Source organism: Bubalus kerabau, chromosome 15, assembly GCF_029407905.1.
Source record: "Bubalus kerabau isolate K-KA32 ecotype Philippines breed swamp buffalo chromosome 15, PCC_UOA_SB_1v2, whole genome shotgun sequence".
In the NCBI taxonomy this organism is placed as follows: domain Eukaryota; kingdom Metazoa; phylum Chordata; class Mammalia; order Artiodactyla; family Bovidae; genus Bubalus; species Bubalus kerabau.
In genome coordinates this window covers 41,341,214-41,363,660 of record NC_073638.1, presented here as the reverse complement: position 1 = coordinate 41,363,660, position 22,447 = coordinate 41,341,214, and the positions used below count along the sequence as shown (strand labels likewise).

At 46.7% G+C, this 22,447-nt stretch overlaps 1 protein-coding gene across 1 annotated transcript in view; it reads right to left on the bottom strand.

The window, feature by feature from the left end:
• GALNT18 (polypeptide N-acetylgalactosaminyltransferase 18) overlaps positions 1 to 22,447 on the bottom strand; it is a 352,886-nt gene that overhangs the window by 61,921 nt on the left and 268,518 nt on the right. Inside the window, exon 7 of the mRNA XM_055548627.1 lies at positions 4,682 to 4,867. Within this exon, the coding sequence (XP_055404602.1) occupies positions 4,682 to 4,867 (186 nt within the window). The remainder of the gene's footprint in view (positions 1 to 4,681; positions 4,868 to 22,447) is intronic.

Genomic DNA, 22,447 nt, shown 5'->3' with positions numbered 1-22,447 from the left:
TTTGAAAGATCCAGACAAGTAAACAGGTTCTGCACAGAGTGTGAAGCATGGAAGGAATCAGAGTGTTGAGGGGCAACAGAAAAGAGGCCCTTAGTCCATCCCATGGTGTGGGACCGCCAGGATGATGCAGAAGGGGAGGAGAGCAGTCAAAGAAGGCTTCCTGGAGTAGGTGATGCTATGGGTGAGCTGGGAAAGATGAGCAGGTAAACGAGGTTGCCCAAATCTGGCTTCCCCAAACCAGCACCTAGAGAGCTTTCCATAGGTTCTGGCACCACTACACACCTCCTCATCAAAATCTCTGAGGATGACACACAGAATCAACATTTTAAAAAGGTTTCCAAGTGACTCTGATGCAATTGGTCAGTATATCTGTTTTGGGGAGTCATTGATCAAAGGAGAATGGGATCACACACATGGCCAGCAGATTCATTTGTTAATAAATGTTAGTGAGGTGTTACTGAGCCCTGACCATGCACCTCACCTTGGGCTAGATCTGGTGACACAAATAAGAATATCACAGTCTGTCCTCAGGGAACCCATGGTCTAGAGCAGTGATTTGCAGCCCTGGCTGAACATTAAAATCCCCAAAGAGCTTTCAAAAAAAAAAAAAAAAAATCCCTAGTTCCCTTCCGAACCAATTAAATCATAATCTCTGGGGTGGAGCCCAAATGATTTTAAAGTTCAGCCAGATTTAAGAGCCATTGATCTAATGAGAAAAAGATTTTTCAGACAACAGAACATTCTCTTGCAGGGTAATGATGCAATGACAGAGACACGCAGGAGAAAAGGGCATTCTTCCCAGATGGGACTGGCTTCTAGAGAAGATGTCAGCAGAGCTGAGTCTAAAAAGACGGAGGAGAAGTGGTAAGGGTGGAGGCTGGGGAAGAAGTTTTGAGAGGAATTGCAAGCAGAGAGGACAAAATGGGCCACCACAGAGAGATAAGAAACAGCCTGACATGGGCAGCACTCAGGGAAGTTCCCCTAGTCCATGCCATCTGCAGAGCCTCCAAACTCAGGGTGGTGGGTGGTGGGACCGGGGAGGTTGTTGGAGAAGAATGTGTAGATCCATGTCCAATGCTGTTCTCTATGCCTGATCCTGTGCACATGGAGAGTCGTTTAAAGATTTCAAGTAGGACAGTGACATGGTCATTGTGAGTTTAAAAAGATGACTTTGGGTAGTGGGAAGGATAGATTTAAGGGGTAAGACTTGAGTCAGGGAAACCAGCCAGAGGCTCTTACAGAGGAAGAGGCAAGGCCTGAACTCAGAAGTGAGAGGAATGGAAAGGTGGGCTCAATTATGGGCTGGGAATGGAAGATGATTAAAGAATGACTCTTAGGAATAAGCTCACAAGTCTAGGCAGATGGGGGCATCATGCATTTAGATAGAGGATAAGAACAGAAACAGATTTGGGGAAGAAAGATATACTCAGTTTTGGTCAGATTCAGACTGAAGTGCCTGTGGGAACACCCAGGGGAAGATGTGCAAGTAAAGTCTGAAGCTAAAGGCAGGAGTCAGGCTAAGGTCCTCTCTATGTAGGCAGTGCAGAACCCAAGAGTCACTGGGATTTCCCTGCAGAGGTATATCACAAGAGCAGACGCTCAAGGATGGATCCCTGGGGAGCACTTAAACATTCCCTGGAAGTAAGAGTTGCCTTCAAGGAGTTAGGAGCAGTAAGAGAGATGAGGACGGTCTAGGGTGTGGAATCATGGAGCCAAGGGAGTGCAGAGTTTCAAGGAAAAGGTGGGATCCTGTAAGTTGAAGACTTTAAAATATTCATTAAATTAAGCAGGTGATAACTCGGATAACCCATGATAACTCTGTCAAAAGCAGCTTCAGTATTGATATGTGACTTCAGAAGTGAATGGGAGGTGCAGAGTGGCTCTTTCCACAAGGCTGAGAGAGGCAGAAGGGGGAGTTTGGACATAGTAGCGAACAGGGGGTCAAGAGGAAACACACTGACCTCTTCCTTCTCCTCCTAAAGGCTTTATCCTGGACATTTCCACCTCTCATCTGTCCTTCTTGTCTTACCACCCCCCCAGCCCCCACCCACTTGACTTGGTCTGAACTCCTCTAGGAGTCACCAGCAGACACTGAGTTTCATCATTTTCCAATTACTTTTACTCAAAGTACACTCAATTCTCCACCACTCTTCGTATTTGCTATTTCATCTGTCAGGGGCAATGGCGGGGGGTGTGGTGGAGAAGGCTACAAAGTTTGCAGCTTTACAGTACAGAGAGAAGGGGGACAAGGGCATGGACGGACCCCAGTCCTTTACAGAACCCGGGGAATCACACTGCTTTGCTGGTGAGCTCCTGGGGAATTTCCAAGTGTGCTCAACATTTTGCTCTCAGAGGACTCCCACAGCGGGGCTCAGCATCCTGCCCAGAGTGCTGTGATCCAACGCCCACAGCCACAGATGGGTCCAGAACGCACCACCGTTTCCCTAGAAACACTCCCCCTGTCAGAGCTGCATTCGGGCCTGGTTCATCGAGGTTGGACTCCCGCTGGTGCTGCTGGGGTTCCTCATTCTTTCTCCCGACTGCGGAAGTCTAGCTGATTGTACAAAGGTGCAGCCAACCCAAGACCCCTCCCCCTGGTGGTGGTCCTCAGGGGGCTGCTTGAAAGATCCCGCCCAGCCTACTTTCTCAATCCCTCAGCCTGAGTAAAATATTAGCTTGGTGGAGACATCAGGAAACAAGGCCTTCACATGGAAACTTTAAGCAAAGATCACTCTCCTGTCAGGAAGAGAGAGCAGAGGCTTTCCAAAGGACTCTCGAGGAGAAGCCATGGCCTTGGGAGCAAAGCAGGAGGTCATGCAGTCAACAGCTCCACGTCACATAAAACGCAACCTAAGCAATGACCTTCAGGCAGACTGGCTGGCAGGCAGGTGGGGATCCCGTGGCTGGCATCTGTTGGGTTCGCCTAACCCAGCTGTCCAAGGTCATTTCCATATGACACACAGCAAGGCTGAACAAAGCTACCAGAGGTACACTGCTTCCTCTCTTGCACTTTTTTAAAAAATTATTTTTTAATTGAAGGATAATTGGTTTACAGAATTTTGTTGTTTTCTGTCAAACCTGAACATGAATCAGCCATAGGTATACATATGTCCCCTCCCTCTTGAACCTCCCCCCATCTCCCTCCCCATCATACCCCTCTAGGTTGATACAGAGCCCCTGTTTGAGTTCCCTGAGACATACAGCAAATTCCCACTGGCTATCTATTTTACATATGGTAATGTAAGTTTCCATGTTACTCTGTCCATACATTTCACCCTCTCCTCTCCTCTCCTCCCCACATGTCCATAAGTCTCCTCTCTATGTCTCTTTCTCCATTGCTGCCCTGCAAATAAACTCTTCAGTACCATCTTTCTAGATTCCATATATATGTGTTAGTATACAATATTTATCTTTCTCTGACTTACTTCACTCTGTATAATAGGCTCTAGGTTCATCCACCTCATTAGAACGGACTCAAATACGTTTCTTTTTATGGCTGAGTAATATTCCATTGTTTATATGTTCCACAATTTATTTATCCACTCATCTGTCGATGGACATCTAGGTTGCTTCCTGTTCTGTGCTAAGTCACTTTAGTAGTGTCTGACTCTTTGCGACCCCATGGACTGTATCTCTCCAGGCTTCTCTGTCCATGGGATTTTCCAGGCAAGAATACTGGAGTGGGTTGCCATTTCCTCCTCCAGGGGATCTTCCTGACCAGGGACCCATGTCTCTTTGTATCTCCTGCATTGGCAGGTGGGTTCTTTACCACTAGCACCACCTGGGAAGTCCCACGTGTTCTAGCTACTGTAAATAGTCTCTTGCACTTCTTAAATATGGGTGACTAGAGGGCTAGGGGGCTTCCCAGGTGGCTCAGTGGTAAAGCATCTGCCTGCCAATGAGGAGATGTGGGTTTGATCCCTGGGTCAGGAAGATACCCTGGAGAAGGAAATGGTAACTTACTCTGGTATTCTTGCCTGGGAAATCCCATGGACAGAGAAGCCTGGCAGTCTACAGTCCAAGGAGTCACAGAGAGTTGAACACAGCTTAGTGTTTAAACAATAAGAGGGCTAGAGGACAGTAGCAGACAATGATGAGGTTCTCTGAAGGTAACAAGCAGCCTAAAAAATGCCCATAACAGGTCCCTTCTCCTGAGGGTCCCTGTGGGAGTGCCCCACACATGTGGTTCAAGAAATCCCAAAGGTATAAGGACATTGCTTATTGGTTTGGTCAAAGGTTCGACGGAGAAGCTTGCATTCAGTCTACAGGGATATTAGATGCATTTGGTGAATTTTGGCAATTTCTGGGATATTTGTAATCTGGGACCATGAAATATCCATTGTCAGAGAAGCTGAGGACCTGGGAGCATGTTGGAAACTTGGAGCCACCTGGTTCAACTTTCTCAGATAGAATGAGAACATTGTGGTCTGGAGGGAAAGAAGCCCACTTTCAAGGAGGAGGTGACCAGAGATGGGGTGGGTAAGACACACCTTAGCACCCCATAGCACCCTACAGTCAGACCCTTTTCTGCATTATGCAGTATCTTAGGACTGAGAGTTCACTCAGCATGGCAAATAAGACTCTGGCTGTCTCCTGGGAAGAAGAGTTTAGTTGTACATTTGCTTTGTTTGTTTGTTCCCCATCAACCCTCAAGAAAGCCATCCCCGCAGTGGCTTCCTACCTCTTGGGGTATGTTCCACGCCATGTACACATGGCTTTTAAATTCGTCCATCCAGACTTCAGCCACCCTGAGGGCGTTCCTGCGGACATGGGCGGTGAGGTCCTCGGTGTAGGGCTTGTGGGCTCGCTCGATGTGGGCAATCCGCGAGCAGGGCAGGACCTCCACGCTCCCACCACACTGCCATACCTGCGGAAGACATGGAGCCACTCATCAGTGCCCAGACTTGACTCTGAGCCTTGAACCCAGACCACGGGTGACAATGAACAGGACCTTGGATCCATTCAGCTCTCCTCACCTTACTCTCCTGCCTGCAAAGGGAGCGCGCCGTACCTTAATTCTACTCCTAGAACTGGAAGGTTATTGAGTCATTCATTCGTGTCTTGTTTCCGTTTGCTGTGGTTACCAGCAAAGAGTTAATGCACCCTTCCTCTCCAGTCTTTCCACCTTCCTTCCCCCAAGGAAGACAGCAGACATTCTGTGACCAGTGATCTGAGTTCTCCTTGCCCCAAGTTAACAAAATACTTGGTAATGGTCTCTGCAGCAGTGCTTGACATGGAGGGACCAGCAGAACCTCCAGGAGAGACGTCACATTACAAGAAGCCTGGAAAAGGACGAGCAATCTCCACAGGGAGAGCCAGTGCCCTGCTCCTGCTCCGTCCTTCCTGGGCCCTGAGTTCTGATGGAACCCAAGGAAGGGGGAGGTTCAGAGGAAGGAATGATATGAAATTTCTCCCTGATTTTGGTGAGTAGGAGCTTCAACTGGCAGAGAAGGCAATGGTAACCCACTCCAGTACTCTTGCCTAGAAAATCCCATAGATGGAGGAGGAGCCTGGTGGGCTGCCATCTATGGGGTCACACAGAGTCAGACATGACTGAAGTGACTTAGCAGCAGCAGCTTCAACTGGATGCAATTCAGTTTTGAAAAATAAAGAAAACTGACCTTGCAACCTGAGTGTTGAGGGACAGTGTCTTGGAGCCCTTGCCACAATCATCCCAGCCACTCTGGATGTCTAGCATTCTGGAACATGCATGTCCTTTTGTGCCTTTAGGCCTTTACTCACCCTATTTGCTATTTTGGGATGCCCGCCCTACTCTTCTCCAGCTGAAAAAAAATTATCATCTCTCAAGATCTTGGCCACACTGTCGTGGGGTCTTTGCTCAGTTCTTGGGGCATAGCCGATGGCTCCCTCCTCTGGCCCTCAAAGCTCTTGACACCACAACTTACCTGCTACTCTGTTCCTAGAGGGCAGAGTATCTCATTCATTTCTCTTCTCTAGCACTGAACACACAGCCTGGTACATATAGGTGTTTGGTAAGTACTTTTTGAATAAATATTTAAATGATTGGTGTATATAACCAGACAATCGATCAATAAATGATTAATGCTTAATAAAGTGGGATGGACCTGAAATACCTGATCAGAACTGATAAGTAAGACTTCAGAGAAAAGTAATCAAGATCTCCTGGTGGACAGCAGTGGTCGTTTGTCAGGTATTGTCAGTTGAGCAATTTGGCAGATGATATTCACTCCTGTAACATGCACCCATCAACACCCACAGGTCTTCCTCTAAGGCTAGGTCAGTTTCAAGTATAGCTTAATTTCCCCCTGTGTTGCTTAGGAAGAGACTGCCTTCTCTTTCACCAGGTTTTTTCACACTAACTGGTCCCTGTAGGTTGCTAGAGTTGGAAAGCAAGGGACTGACTTACCACTTTATGAGCTTCTCTTGCATTTAGTATACCATTTAGGGCCAATGGGCTTCCCCTGTGGCTCAGCTGTTAAAAGAATCCACCTGCAATGACCTGGACTTGATCCCTGGGTTGGGAAGATCCCCTGGAGAAGGGAAAGGCTACCCACTCCAGTATTCTGGCCTGGAGAGTTCCATGGACTGTACAGTCCGTGGTGTTGCAAAGAATCGGACACCACTGGGCAACATTCACTTTCACTTTAGGGCCAATGGAAAGGAAACAAACATCTCCACTGAGCATCCCCTGTGTGCCAGCCCTGGACTGTGTAGCATGGCGGTTATGAGCAAAGGGTTTGAACTCAGACTACTTGGATTGAAATATGGGCTCTCGTTCATACTAGCTGTGTGACTGTGAGTTATTCACTTGATCTCAGTGTGTCTCAGTTTCCTCATCTCCAATGGGGATCCTAATATTCCCATCTCATGAGGCTGCTGAGAAGATTAAAGGGCTAATATGCAAAGTGCTTAGAAAGATGCCTAGCACATAATTAGCACTTGATCAGCCTCAGCTACTATTGTACAAGTGATATATGGCCGAATCTTCAGAATAAGATACTGTGAGGTAGTGGTTATTGTGCATGCTAGGTCGATTCAGTCATGTCTGACTCTTTGCAACTCTATGGACTGTAGCCTGCCTGGCTCCTCTGTCCATGAGATTCTCCAGGCAAGAATACTGGAGTGGGTCGTCTAGGGGATCTTCCCCACCTAGGGATCAAACCTGTCTCTTACGTCTCCTGCACTGACAGGAGGGTTCTTTACCACTAGCGCCACCTAGTGGTAGCGCCGCTGGAAGCCCAGTGGTTATTGTCTCCAATGCCAAATGAGGAAACTGAGACCAAGGCTGTCCCTTGCCCAAGACCACACAGCTGTTACGGAAAACAGAAGGATGTATCTGAACTTGACTAAAGCTCAAGGAAGAGCTAGTGCTTCCCCTAGGGTGAGCAAGATTTGAAGGAAGTTTCCACACCCAGGGGTGGTTCTGAGGATCAGAAGAAGGAGCCATGGAAGGCTCCAGGCTGTGCATCTTTGTGTCTATGACCTCTACATTCTGGGACTGTGCTGATTTCCAATTCACAGGTTGCTCAGATTTTTCAAGAAAAGCCTTGTAAATACCGTGACTATGTTACTGACAACAGGGAGTCAGTGTAATTATTCTTTGTGCAACCAGAATGGAGGCTACTAATTGACATATTTCAGCAACACAGAACATGATTTGTAACAAAGCTCTTTTATTCCAAGACCAGTTTCTCAAAGAGTTGGTCACCATTTCACCTTAGAGTGGGCACATGTGCCATGGTTCTAATCAGAAGGGTGGCTGCAGCACCTCCCATTGTGCCTTTGGCTGCTCAGTGAAAGGAGCAGTGTGGACTCTGCTGAGCTCTTGAAGCCACACCCCTTTCCCCATCCCGCAGCCACGCCCTCATCCAGACCGCTGCCGTGTCCCATCTGGACACTGCAACAGCCTTCAAACAACTGCCCTCCCTCCTGCCTTCCTCCTCCAGTCTCGTCTCCACCCAGCAGCCAGAATGATTTTATTTTATTTTAAATTGGAGGATAATTGTTTCACAGTGTTGTATTGGTTTCTGTCCTGCAACAATGTGGATCAGCCATAAGTACACGTATGTCCCCTCCCTCTGGATCCTTCCTCCCAACCCCCACCCGACCTTACCCCTCTAGGTTGTCCTAGAGAACTGGGTTGAACTCCCTGTGTTACACGCAACTTCCCACAAACTATCTATTTTACATATGGTAGTATATATGTTTCAAAGCTATGCTCTCAATTTGTCCCACGCTCTCCTTCCCCCACTGGCCACAAGTCTGTTCTCTACATCTGTGTCTCTATTCCTACCCTGCAAACAGGTTCATCAATACCATTTTTCTGGATTCCATATATATGCATTAATGTATAACATTTGTTTTGAAGGTGTACCCTGGATCATGTCCTGCCGGCACCGCACCCTTCCCAGTACAGCCTCTGAAGCTCCTGGAGCCTGGCCCCTGCCCGTCCCTCCAGCCTCATGCTTACTTCCTGACACAGTCCATGCTGGAGCCATGCTGACATTTCTCTGTTTCCTCCAGCACACCGGGGTTCCTCTCGCCTATGGACTTCTGCACATGCCATTACATAACCCCCTACCCCACTTCATGTAACATTCTCAGGGTGTCACTTCAGGGTCACAGTTCTGTATCCCCTTCAACTAGGTTAACCTCTCATGTTCTGTGGCTGGCCCCAGCCCTATCTTTCCTGATCATGACAGTCTTGTATTTGCTTCTTTGACCATCTCCTTCCCTCTTTCAAAATGTTCTCCAAGCTCTTCACCTGATTCTTCTTTAGACAGGTACTAAATGGTGCCTAGAACAGATCATGGGTTTCCAGCAGAGGTGGGGTGGCTGGGCTGGGTTGGGGTAGCATGTAGTGTTTAAAAGCACAGCTTTGAAGCCAGAGAGAATTGGATTCAAGCATTTTTCTCTGCCACCTGCTGCTGTCACCTTTGGCAGGATATTTCTCCTCCCAAGCCTCAATTTCACCCCAGAGAAGAAGGGGATGGAGTGCAGATATGTATTTAACCTTGAGCCTGCCTCCATGTGAGCTCTGCATGCATGGTAGTTGAGGCGGGGGCAGGATATCTGGGTCTATTCTGGTCCTGTCATGTCCTGGCTGAGTGGCAACTCTGGGGTGCTTCACCTCAGGTCTAGGAAACGTGCAAAGCAGTGACCGCTGCACTGGGCTGTGGGCTCTGGAAGCCCCCGCCATAATGCAGGGAATATTGCTAAGCCCTTAGTCTGCACTTGGTATTTTTAGGTATTTTATAATAACCATTATGGTTGCTATTGACTTCTGTACAGCCATATTCAGGAGACAAGTGATTGCAGAGGAGTTACGTATCTGGTGAAGCCCAATAGACAACAGACGTGTTAGCCTCCAGAGTGCCTGACCCAGCAGGGAGAGGCTCCTCTCCAGGGACTGGGGGCACCTGTTCACCTAGAACACCTCCACCCTCTTCTCTTCTGTGAAAAGAAACTCATCTATGGAGACCATCTGCCTTGTGTATTGCCTTTGGGTTCCTGGAAGCTTCTGGTTGGAGCAGAAGAGTGTATTTTGCATGTTTGCCCCTCCACTTCTGGACCCTGCACAATGACCCTGAAATAAACAAGAGAAAGCCTGTACTCCACGGTCCTCACATGAGGAGTGACTCCACTGACCCATGGCTTGACCCAGAGAGAACCTCAGAAGTCTGCCCCACAGCTGATCTCAGAGACCCTCTCACGGATTGCAGACAAAGGATAGGGAAGAAAACCACTGGCATTTGGGTTTCATGAAAGATGATGCCCTGAAGCATCCATGGAGGCTTGGGAGGAAGAGGGGATGAGGAAGTAAAAGGGTGCCAGGCCTGGGACACTGGTCATAGCTGGCATGTTGTGGCATGTTGTGGGAGGTGATAGACAGGAGGCATTGTGCTAGAGAAGTGGGGCCACTGGAGGGAGGACAAAGGGGCAAAATGATGGCTCAGTATCGCAAGTTCTAGGGGGTAGAGATGCCAGGAGGAGGAAGGGCAGGGTTGGGTATCAGAGCTGTGACTGAGGAACAAAGACCAAGGGTCACGAATCAAAAAGGCAGATGAGGTCACTGGGCATAGGAAGCAGCTACCAAGGCAGAACCGAGCATTTGCCTTGTGTGCTTGTGACCCAGTTCGTTATAAGAAGTGAGGTGTATGCTAGTCTTATGGGCACCAGGATGCCCAGTGGAACGGAGTCTGAGGCTGGACCTCGTGGCCTCCGGATGGGCACTGGGCATGTTTCTTGACCACACCAAGTTCTTTCCTCTCTCTGTGCCTTTGTACCCACTATTGCATCTTTCTGGAAAAACTTCCTCACTTGTTACCCAGTTCAAACATCACCTTCTTTCACCCACCCAGTCGAAATTAGATCCCTGGGAGTACTTTTGCACTCCACTCTTTTTTCTTAATGATGCTTATTCATAATACTTCTATTTATGCGTTTATTCTTTCAATGTCTGCCCTCAGCCTCCATAAAGGATAAACTCCAGGAAGACAAGGAGCATGTTGTATATGCCAGCGCCGAGCACTTAGTACATGTTCAATAACTGTGATTTGAATGAGTGGTTCCAGCAATCCCAGAGCCCTGGGCTTGCACTAACCATACAGAGAGGCGGTTTAACTCGCTCAGCTGGCTCCTCTAATAAAGGCCATAAACATAAAATGTGCCAGATTTTACTGAACACAATGACTTCCTTCAAACCCAAGTGGTTTTTCAGCAAAGCTCTGACATTTAAGTGCAGGCTGCTGCAACGGAGGAGAGTTACTTTGGCTGCACAACTTAAATTACCATCGTAAAACCTGGGAAGTTATCAAATGAGTCTGGGAGATCGCAGGCGGTTTTGTCTTACAGAGTCATGAACTCAGGGTAGGGAAAGCCCCTGACCTCGCCAATGCTCATAGATGCCCACGGAGGAGCTGCCAGGCTGCCCCTAGATGTGACCGTGACTGAGAACCTGAACTGTTGTAAATAGAAGCGTGAGTCCTGCTCACCACCAGCTCTTCCCAGGGAGCCCTAATTTTGCGATTGTTTCAGAAAAACTTGGTGCATCCACCTGGGAACTGCAAGAAAGCATGTAGGTCTTGGGGGCTGGCGGAGAGAGTGTGGTTTCTGCCTCTGTCACACATTAGCCTTCAACTAGGACCTGTCCTTGGATGTCAGGTGCCTTCTTATTGGGGCAACTGGCAGGTTTAAAAGAGATCATAAATGAAAAGCTCCCACTAGCAAAGATAGCCATCTAGTAGGTTTGTAGGAGGAGAAGACAATGGCACCCCACTCCAGTCCTCTTGCCTGGAAAATCCCATGGACGGAGGAGCCTGGTGGGCTGCAGTCCATGGGGTCGCTAAGAGTCAGACATGACTGAGCGACTTTACTTTCACTTTTCACTTTCATGCATTGGAGAAGGACATGGCAACCCCCTCCAGCGTTCTTGCCTGGAGAATCCCAGGGACAGGGGAGCCTGGTGGGCTGCCGTCTATGGGGTCACACAGAGTCGGACACGACTAAAGCGACTTAGCAGCAGCAGCAACCATAAGTAAGGGATTGAGGGTGGTGGCACCTTACTCTTGTACTTCGTAATCATGTTTCACAGGATAAGATCCCAAATCCTGTCCAGCTTTTATCTCCTTATGGCTTTTAATGAGCTACTCTCTCTGGGCAAAATGTTCCCACTGTTCCCTTAGCCCAGAAACCCTCCTTTCTACTCTCCGTCCATCCAAAACCAACCTGGCCCTGTTCCTCCTAACTCCTGGAACTCATGATTTGCTCCACTCATGTGGTCCTTATTTCTTGGCTCATGTTGTTAATTACCTTTTTATGTGTAGCTGTCTTGCCTAACTTGGCTGTGAAATGCTGAGACAAGAGCTGAAAGCCAAACCAGGCAGGCTAGGGGAACAAGATGAGGAGGATGGAGGCTGAGGCCTGAGAATGGCTGGCAGGAGACCAGACACGTGTTTGCAGAGTGGTTGTAGGGTCAGAAAGGCAGGCAAACAAAGACACTGACAAGGGCTGGGTATTCTTAAGACATCCTTCAATTTTCACCTTAGACATGGCAGGTGTTTTACTCTATTCACAGCCCTGCATGGGATTGAGAAGGAAAGAGAGGTCAAACCTGGGCAAAGCTAAGACAAAAGCCAGTGGTGGTCAGCCTCTTCCCCCGTCACATTTATATTTATTTGCCTGGCTAATTCCAAAATGACTGTCTGGGGGGGCCTTACAAATAGCTGTGAAAAGAAGAGAAGCAAAAAGCAAAGGAGAAAAGGAAAGATAAAGCATCTGAATGCAGAGTTCCAAAGAACAGCAAGAAGAGATAAGAAAGCCTTCCTGAGCGATCAATGCAAAGAAATAGAGGAAAACAACAGAATGGGAAAGAATAGAGACCTCTTCAAGAAAATTAGAGATACCAAGGGAACATTTCATGCAAAGATGGGCTCAGTAAGGACAGAAATGGTATGGACCTAACAGAAGCAGAAGCTATTAAGAAGAGGTGTCAAGAATACACAGAAGAACTGTACAAAAAAGATCTTCACGACCAAGATAATCACGATGGTGTGATCACTCACCTACAGCCAGACATCCTGGAATGTGAAGTCAAGTGGGCCTTAGAAAGCATCACTACAAACAAAGCTAGTGGAGGTGATGGAATTCCAGTTGAGCTATTTCAAATCCTAAAAGATGATGCTGTGAAAGTGCTGCATTCAATATGCCAGCAAATTTGGAAAACTCAGCAGTGGCCACAGGACTGGAAAAGGTCAGTTTTCATTCCAATCCCAAAGAAAGGCAATGCCAAAGAATGCTCAAACTACTGCACAATTGCACTCATCTCACAAGCTAGTAAAGTAATGCTCAAAATCCTCCAAGCCAGGCTTCAGCAATATGTGAACCATGAACTCCCAGATGTTCAAGCTGGTTTTAGAAAAGGCAGAGGAACCAGAGATCAAATTGCTAACATCTGCTGGATCATGGAAAAAGCAAGAGAGTTCCAGAAAAACATCTATTTCTGCTTTATTGACTAGGCCAAAGCCTTTGACTGTGTGGATCACAATAAAATGTGGAAAATTCTGAAAGAGACTGGAATACCAGACCACCTGATCTGCCTCTTGAGAAATTTGTATGCAGGTCAGGAAGCAACAGTTAGAACTGGACATGGAACAACAGACTGGTTCCAAATAGGAAAAGGAGTACATCAAGGCTGTATATTGTCACCCTGCTTATTTAACTTATATGCAGAGTACATCATGAGAAACGCTGGGCTGGAAGAAGCACAAGCTGGAATCAAGATTGCTGGGAGAAATATCAATAACCTTAGATATGCAGATGACACCACCCTTATGGCAGAAAGTGAAGAGGAACTCAAAAGCCTCTTGATGAAAGTGAAAGAGGAGAGTGAAAAAGTTGGCTTAAAGCTCAACATTCAGAAAATGAAGATCATGGCATCTGGTCCCATCACTTCATGGGAAATAGATAGGGAAACCGTGGAAATAGTGTCAGACTTTATTTTTTTGGGCTCCAAAATCACTGCAGATGGTGACTGCAGCCATGAAATTAAAAGACGCTTACTCCTTGGAAGGAAAGTTATGGCCAACCTAGATAGCATATTCAAAAGCAGAGACATTACTTTGCCAACAAAGGTCCATCTAGTCAAGTCTATGGTTTTTCCTGTGGTCATGTATGGATGTGAGAGTTGGACTATGAAGAAAGCTGAGCACTGAAGAATTGATGCTTTTGAACTGTGGTGTTGGAGAAGACTCTTGAGAGTCCCTTGGACTGCAAGGAGATCCAACCAGTCCATTCTAAAGGAGATCAGCCCTGGGTGTTCTTTGGAAGGAATTATGCTAAAGCTGAAAGTCTAGTACTTTGGCCACCTCATGTGAAGAGTTGGCTCATTGGAACAGACTCTGATGGTGGGAGGGATTGGGGGCAGGAGGAGAAGGGGACAACAGAGGATGAGATGGCTGGATGGCATCACCAACTCGATGGACATGAATTTGAGTGAACTCCGGGAGTTGGTGATGGACAGGGAGGCCCGGCGTGCTGCAATTCATGGGGTTGCAAAGAGTTGGACACGACTGAGCGACTGAACTGAACTGAACTGAATTCCTACCTATTTTCCCAGCTGCCCTATGTTTATTAAATGCCTCTGCTCTGCATTCCCATGTTCCCTGTACTCCCTCTAGCTCTATGTTTGTGTGTGTGTGTGTGTACACAATGTATATGTACATGTAAAGGCATAACACAAGGGAGAACTGCCTATGTACCATCAGCATAAGACAGAGTGCACTGGCAGCAACATCTTTGTGTGTTCCTCCCTACCCCCAAGGTAACCCCCATCCTGAATCTTGTTAATAGTGTCCTTGCCATCAAGCTCAACTACTTTAGTTTTACCTGGTTTTAAAGGCTACAAAAATGGAAGCATATTGTCTGCATTCAGCCACTTGCTTCTTGCCTCATTTATTTTCATCACTATCGTGTTCCATTGTATAAATATACAGGCATTTATTTACGCATGCTCCTGGTGGTTCCCGGTCTGGTTATTTCCTGGATTATGAATAGTGCTCCTTGGAACGTATACATGTCTCTTGACACCCAAGAGAGGGCACCGCTCCATGTATCTACACCACGGTGCGACTTCTGAGGCACAGGTTATGATGCACATTCAGCTCTCCTAAGGAGAGTGAACCTCTTCCACAGTGAGAGTCCTGTGCTCCACCCCCAGCACAGGTAAGCACTCCTGCTGCTTCACAATCTTGCCAACATTTGGCATTGTCCAGAGATGGGTGTGAAACTCACTGTCACTGTGGTTTTAATTTGCAGTTCCCTGAGCACCAGTGAGATGGAGCCTGAAGCACTGGCCTGCGAGAGAAGGGCCTTAGAGCTGAAACAGGGCCTGGTGCATGACAGGTGCTTGATAGACTGCATGGACAAAGGCCTGAGGGCTGGGCCTTAGTTGTCAGTCATCCCCTGTGTGCTTTCCTTGGTGCCTCCCAGGTTTCCAAGGGCAGATATTTCATTATTTTCAAGTGTAAGGAAACATTTTTAAAGTCCGGCAATGCTTATTCTTCCATCAGAAAAACACTCCCTGGGGATCCAGTTTCCCAAGCCCTGTTTTTACGATAAAACACTGCCAAAGAGTCTTTTGGACAGAATTGCTACTCGGAATTTTAAAAAAAAAAAAATGATGCTTTTTCTTGGACGGTGTCCCTGAAGGGGTCTGATTTGGGGTCAGCCCTAAGAAGCACTTGAAGCAGTTCCCCTGTTTGAAAGGGATTTTTCATAACTATCAGAAGGCAGCAGGAGGATTCATCTGGCAGGAATCCAGGAAGAGACCAGCTGGGCTGGAATGTCTGGAAGCTTTTTACGAAGAAAAAGTAAAAAGGCTGTTTTGCAGGGTATTGAGATTTGCTGAAATAGCTGTTTACCTATTGGAAACCCAGGGGCCGCCATGGCGCCAAGTTCAGCAAACCAGCCCATCATAGACAGGGGCTCCAGCTTTTCCTTGGACCCTAGTGCTCTGACTATAAAGACTGGGACCATGAGAGTTCATTTCCTTATAGGAAATTCCAGGAGGATCACTTTATAAACATGCAGTCATTGAGATTATAAGATACATTTCAATGGTTCTAACCAAGGAGAATTTATTTATGGTTACCTCAAATCTCTTATCAGCCAACAGCCCTGATTACTTATTGTTCAAACACAACGGGCTTGATTGGACTCAAGACAAATGGAAAAAAAAGGAAGAAGACACGCCTGGTTCTATCCGGCGTTGGGGAAGTGAAGCCAGGAGAAGGGGGTCTCCACAGATGTGGCTGAACCCTGCTGCTCATGAAACCTGTGTGCTCCTCTGCATCTCCCAGCCTCCCCTGAGTCAGGAGGGATCATGTGAGCCAAGGAAACGAGAGGAAATTACACTTGTCACTTTCGGACCCAGATATTTAAGTGTCCAGTGAGGGAACCCATGAACACTTCCGCCTCTTTTCCCCCCAGTCCACTGGATGTTTTCATCGAAATGACCTTGAAGTTCAAAGATGGGGAAGACACAAAAAAGCACCCTCAGCCCTCAGTTAGCACTTGAACAGGAGCCGCCAGGAGCGCCTCCCACCCTTTAGGGGGAGAGTGAGTGAGAAATAAACTTGTCCTGGGTTCAGCCTTTGGGGCCTGGGGGCTGCTGTTGCAGACTGTGATCATTTCCTTGGTTCATACAAGCTGCAAGCGTGTGAGGGGCAAGGTGACCAGAGAGGCTTGGCCCCTGCAGCATGGATAACCAGGGGTTCAATCTATTAAGTGAGACTTTGCCGCAGAAGGTCCAGGGGAGAGATTTCCAAGTCCAGATAATGAGTCCATTCAGAGCAGGTCCCCACCAGGGGCTGAAGATACAAAGAGGGGATTTAGTTCTCAGTGGGGAGAAAGGGAACTGTTGGGGGAAGGTAGGCATTAGGACTCCTACAAAACAGGCTATAGGGAGAGTCTGGTTCAAGTTCAGAACCAGAGAAGCTGTGAGAAAACCAAAGGAGAACCCAGCAGGCTGGAAAAGCGAAAGCCAGGGGCCTGGAGACCATGCATGGCTCAGTGTTCCTCTGACAGCCACAGGCAGCAGCCCCATGACGGCTCCATGGAGCCTAGCGTGAGCCAGGGGAAGTGGGGCTGCAGCCACACCTCCAGCCCTGGGCAGGTGACACAGTCTAGGTGGGGCTGCTCCTCTGTGTGAAGCTGAGAAGGCTGGGGAGGCTAGCTAGTTCCAGCCCAGGCGTTTCTATAGACCCAACACTACAGAAGCGTTCCAGCTCTGAGACCGAAGTGTCAGCCACGTTCCAAATCAGGGTCCCATTGACACGTGTGCTGTCTATTCTAATCGCGTCTTTTTGTTTTGAACTAAGATCTCTGGCCCCATTACCATCACCGATGCTGTCAGAGAATAATAATGAGCTTGAATGTCACAGGGACTCAGGGAATAATTTTCTGAAATCCAAATAAAACCCTTCCCATCCCTAGTGTGAGAGTCATTTTTATCAGGTAACTCAGCCCCTCCATTTACTTGGGAGTGCTCAGAGCCCTCTCTGGTGGGCTAAGCCCCCCCGAATTGCTGTGAGCGCCTTCTCCTTGTGGATGCATTCAGAAAAGCTCGCTCTATCCAGCTGCTATTCAAAGCTGATCCCTGGACTATGTTTAATTTATACTTTGCTATATGAAGATGAGCCACTTACTACTCATTTAAAGTGTTTCCTTTTTTATGTCTTTAATCAGTGGCTCTTTCCTCTCTCAGAAGTTTAATCTAATCAGAAACAACCTCCCACCAACACATATGAATGGCTCTTTAGCATGTTCCAGCCAAATTCAAATTGAAAGTCCATACTAGATGAACTCCAAAACACTGGCCCAAAGAATAAGCCAGGAGGAGAAGTCAGGAGGTCCTTTATGAAATGCAGGGCAATCAGAATCACTGGAGGAAAGCATAACACACTCTGTCACCTCCCAGCACAATGGGGGCCAGGTGACAGAGGACACATGTGTCACCGGGACAGCATAGGTGGCGAAGTTTGGCAGACCCTGGGTGTAGACATTAGAAGAAGCTGTGTGTCTGGCTCAAGCATCACACCCACCTTTGGCTCAGAGGGATACTTGAGGTTAACATTTAGATGATAAAAGTGAATATGAGATGCTGAACATTTTCTCACTCAGAAATATTTGTTCTAAAGAGTTTTACTCCACTGGAATTCAGATTAAGAAAGCAGTGTGCTGGGTCTTCACTTAAAGAGATTTGCCCTTCTCATACACATCAAAATGAATTGTCAGCTTGAGTTTCATCTCTGATAGGTACCTACAGCAAACTCACATTAAAAATGGGATTTGTGGGCTTCTCTGGTGGTCCATTGGTTGAAATCCACCTTGCAATGTGGGGGACCCCAGTTTAATCCCTGGTCCCATGTGCCATGGAGCAGATCCCACATGTCTCGGAGCAACTAAGCTTCATGTACCACAACAACTGAGCCCGCGTGCCTAGAGGAGCCATCACAATGAGAAGCCCACACACCACACCCAGAGAGTAGCCTCTGCTCACTTCAACTAGAGGACGCCTGCACAGCAATGAAGACCTAGCACAGACAATAAACAAATGAATTAAAACTTTTTAAAAAGGGATTTACGAAATAGATCAGCATTGCAGGAGCTGCAGGGGACCTAACCAATCACCTTCCCTTTCCCATCTGAGGCTCAAGGTCGCATGATACTTTAGGAGCCGAGTAGGAAATGTTGCCAAGGCCTCTGCCTCTTGGGAGATAGGAGGTCACCATGGTCAGAGCACAAGGGCTAAAGAGTCTTGATGTCAAATCCTGGGCTTCTCAGGTGGTACTAATGGCAAAGAACCTGCCTGCCAGTGCAGGAGACATAAGAGATGCTGGTTCGATCCCTGGGTCAGGAAGATCTCCTGGAGAAGGAATTGGCAACCCACTCCATGCATGCATGATGTCAAATCCTACATTTTCCATTTGCTGGATTGCTGACTTTAGAGAATTTATTTCACTTTCTAACATACAGTTTTCTTGTTTGTGAAATGGAGACAAAAATGACACACTGCAAAAATAATTGTGAGCGTCAAATGAGTGAATACACATAGAGGGTTATTTCAACACCTAGCCCAAGTTTAGAGCCCGCTAAGCATGTGGTATAACTATTATCTCTGTAAAATTTTGTTGATGATAAGATTCGCTACCGCTGTAGTGAGAGATTTTTAGGGCAGAGGAAATACTACACTCCATTGAGCTCAAGATTTGTATGTCCATCTGCCTACACATCACCTCCACTTGTGCATCTCTCAGACATCGCACGTTTAACTTATCCAAAACCAAGCTCTTGATTTCCTTCCCTGCCTCCCTGGGTGTCCCTTCGTTTTCCCCTCATCGACCTAATAGCCCATGGCTGAAACCTAAGTAAATAATTATGTAACTCATCTATAACTATGTCCCCTTCCTTTCCTTAACATCCAATAATACATCAGTAAATGCAGTCAGTTCTACCTCCTAAATATAGCTTAAATTTAATCACACCTCTCAATCTGCACAGACAATATTCTGGTCCAAGCTGCCATTATCTTTGTGTGGACAACTCTATCAATAGCCTTCTAACAAGTTGGGTTTTTTGTGTGTGTGTGGCTGCAACTCTTGTTGCCCTCCACTCCATCTTCCAAAATTATAAATCAATCATGTCCCTTCTACCCTTTAATTCAACTTAGCCATTATTTGTGGAGTACTTCCTTCCTTTGGGCTGGGGGCTTTAGTGTGAGATGGGAATTTTGTCAGAAAAAAACCATGCAAAGTCCATGACCTTCGGGAACTCATATTCTTACATTTTTTGTTGTGTCCCTCAGTTCAGTTTAGTCGCTCAGTAGTGTCTGACTCTGCAACCCCATGGACTGTAGCACGCCAGTTCTCCCTGTCCATCTCCAACTCTCAGAGCTTGCTCAAACTCATGTCCATCAAGTTGGTGAAGCCATCCAATCATCTCATCCTCTGTCATCCCCTTCTCCTCTTGCCTTCAACCTATCCCAGCATCAGGGTGTTTCCCAATGAGTCAGTTCTTTGCATTAGGTGGCCAAAGTATTGGCACTTCAGCTTCAGCATCAGTCCTTCCAATGAATATTCAGGACTGATTTCCTTTAGGATGGACTGGTTGGATCTCCTTGCAGTCCAAGGAACTCTCAAGAGTCTTCTTCAATACCACAGTTCAAGAGCATCAATTCTTTGGCACTCAGCTTTCTTTATAGTCCAACTCTTTCATCCATACATGACTACTGGAAAATCCATAGCTTCAACTAGATGGACCTTTGTCAGCAAAGTAATGTCTCTTCTTTTTAATATTCTTTTTAGGTTGGTCATAGCTTTTCTTCCAAGGAGCAAGTGGTCAAGGCTGAAGTCACCATCTGCAGTGATTTTGTAGTCCAAGAAAACAAAGTCTGTCACTGTGTCCATTGTTTCCCCATCTATTTGCCATGAAGTGATAGGACCAGGCACCATGATCTTAGTTTTTTGAATGTTGAGTTTTAAGCCAGCTTTTTCACTCTCCTCTTTCACTTTTATCAAGAGGCTTTTTAGTTCCCCTTCGCTTTCTGCCATAAGGGTGCATATCTGAGGTTACTGATATTTCTCCCCACAATCTTGATTTCAGTTTGTGCTTCATCCAGCCCAGCATTTCATATGATGTACTCTGCATATAAGTTAAATAAGCAGGGTGACAATATACGGGCTTGATGTCCTCCTTTCCCAATTTGGAACCAGTCATCTGTTTCATGTCCAGTTTTATTGCTTCTTGACCTGCATATAGATTTCTCAGGAGGCAGGTAAGGAGGCAAAATTTAAGTCCTAATTTTGCAATAAGGAGTTCATGATCTGAGCCACAGTCAGCTCCCAGTCTTGTTTTTGCTGACTGTATAGAGCGTCTCCATCTTCGGCTACAAAGAATATAATCAATTTCAAACCCTCCAAATTCATATTTTGAAGCCCTAAGCCCCTGTGTGACTCTTTTGGGGAGAGAGCCTTTATGGACATGATGAAGGTCAAAGGACATTGTAAGGGTGGAATCCTGACCAGACAGAACTGGTGTCCTTATAAGAAGGGGGAGGGACCATAGAGCTCTCTTTCTACCATGAGGGCACAGCAGGAAGGTGGTTGTTTGGAGGCCAGGAAGAGAGCTCTTACCAGGATCTGACCCTGCCGGTTCCCTGACCTCAGACGTTCGGCCTTCAGAACTGTGACAAACACACTTCTGTTGTTAAGTCATCCAGCCTGTGGCGTTTTGTTAATGTGGCAGTAACGATTTGTAAATATACATCTATGCTTTGTTCCCTTTTATCAGCTATCTGTCCCTTTATGCCATCAGTTGCAAGAGGGAGAGGTCTGTGTTTACCTTTTAAACACTGTAAGCCAAACGTTAAGCATGTAAATTTAAGCACTGTATGCCCAGTGTTAAACATTGTACACCCTACGTGATGTGTGTTACCTAACAAATAACGTCAAATGAATGAATTGCATTCAATGTACATATAAAGTTATAAGTTGAGTGATTGTATGTCCTGGTTTGCTTGTGACAACACTGATTCATACCTGCTGTTCCAGTGTAACAATCAGCAGTGCCCTCTTTAACTCTCAAAAGTGCTCTGGTTTGGATAATAAATTGTCATTTCTGTATATATTTATTATTTATCTGTATGCCAAATTTATCAGGCACAATCTGATTTTAGAAACATTGAAATCCAAGATAAGCATCTGTCTTGAAGTCATGGTATTATTAATATTTTCTCTTCCTTACTCCACGATTTCTTTATAGGACTAACAATTCTAAGGTAGTGAAAATGACACAAGTCATCAAGATCCTCTGTCACTGATGAGCAGCATTTAAAGCAGTCATAATGAGTAAAGCCAGGCCCACTGCATTGAGTGTGGCCTACATCAAGCAAGGAAAGAGGCCGCGTTCATTAGACTTTCCAAAACAGTCCAGACACAGAGAGAAACAGGACTTCAGGGAGGATATGTGCCCTGGGGGTGTTACTAGAGGGTAATTCTATCTTCAGGACTGACTTCATGTGCAGGTAAGCCTGCTTGATGGAAACACTTGTATGTGGCGATAATTTCTGCAAACCATCACTGGTGAGCACTGGGAGGTTTTACTCACTGGGAACTTGTACCTTGCATTGCTTTACAAAGTGAAGAGCATTTGCAATGAGAGTAGATGTCTCTGAATTCCCCTTCTGTGATTTCAGATTTGTGAACATGAGGATTTTTCAAAAGAAAACCACAAGACTGTCTGGATGGTGATGATGCTGATACTGCTGCTGAGGCTGAAGAGGTAGAATGGGAGGAGAAGGAGGAGGCAAGGAGAGGACACGAGGAGGAGGGGAGGAAGATGGGGAAGAGGCAGGTAGTCCCTGCTCAGCTTCTACCAGTCATTCTGAGGAACTGATTTTGGCCTTGCCTGGTGGTCCCTTCCTGGAAAATTGGAAACATGATGTATTGGTGGCAAAGAAGTTACCTTCCAACGGCACAATACAAAGCAGCAGCTGCTGCTGCTAAGTCTCTTCAGTCGTGTCCGACTCTGTGCGACCCCATAGACAGCAGCCCACGAGACTGCCCCATCCCTGGGATTCTCCAGGCAAGAACACTGGAGTGGGTTGTCATTTCCTTCTCCAATGCATGAAAGTGAAAAGTGAAAGTGAAGTCACTCAGTCATGCCCGACTCTTCACGACCCCATGGACTGCAGCCTACCAGGCTCCTCCGTCCATGGGATTCTCCAGGCAAGAGTACGGGAGTGGGGTGCCATCGCCTTCTCCAATACAAAGCAGCAGGCAGACTCAATTAAAGAAAGACAAAATTTTAAAAAAAGAAAAGATAAGGAGAGAGAACCTGACTCTCTGGAGCTTTAAAACTCATTGCTGGCTCCCAGGTTTTTTTCTCCCCAAAATCAGGAAATTAAACA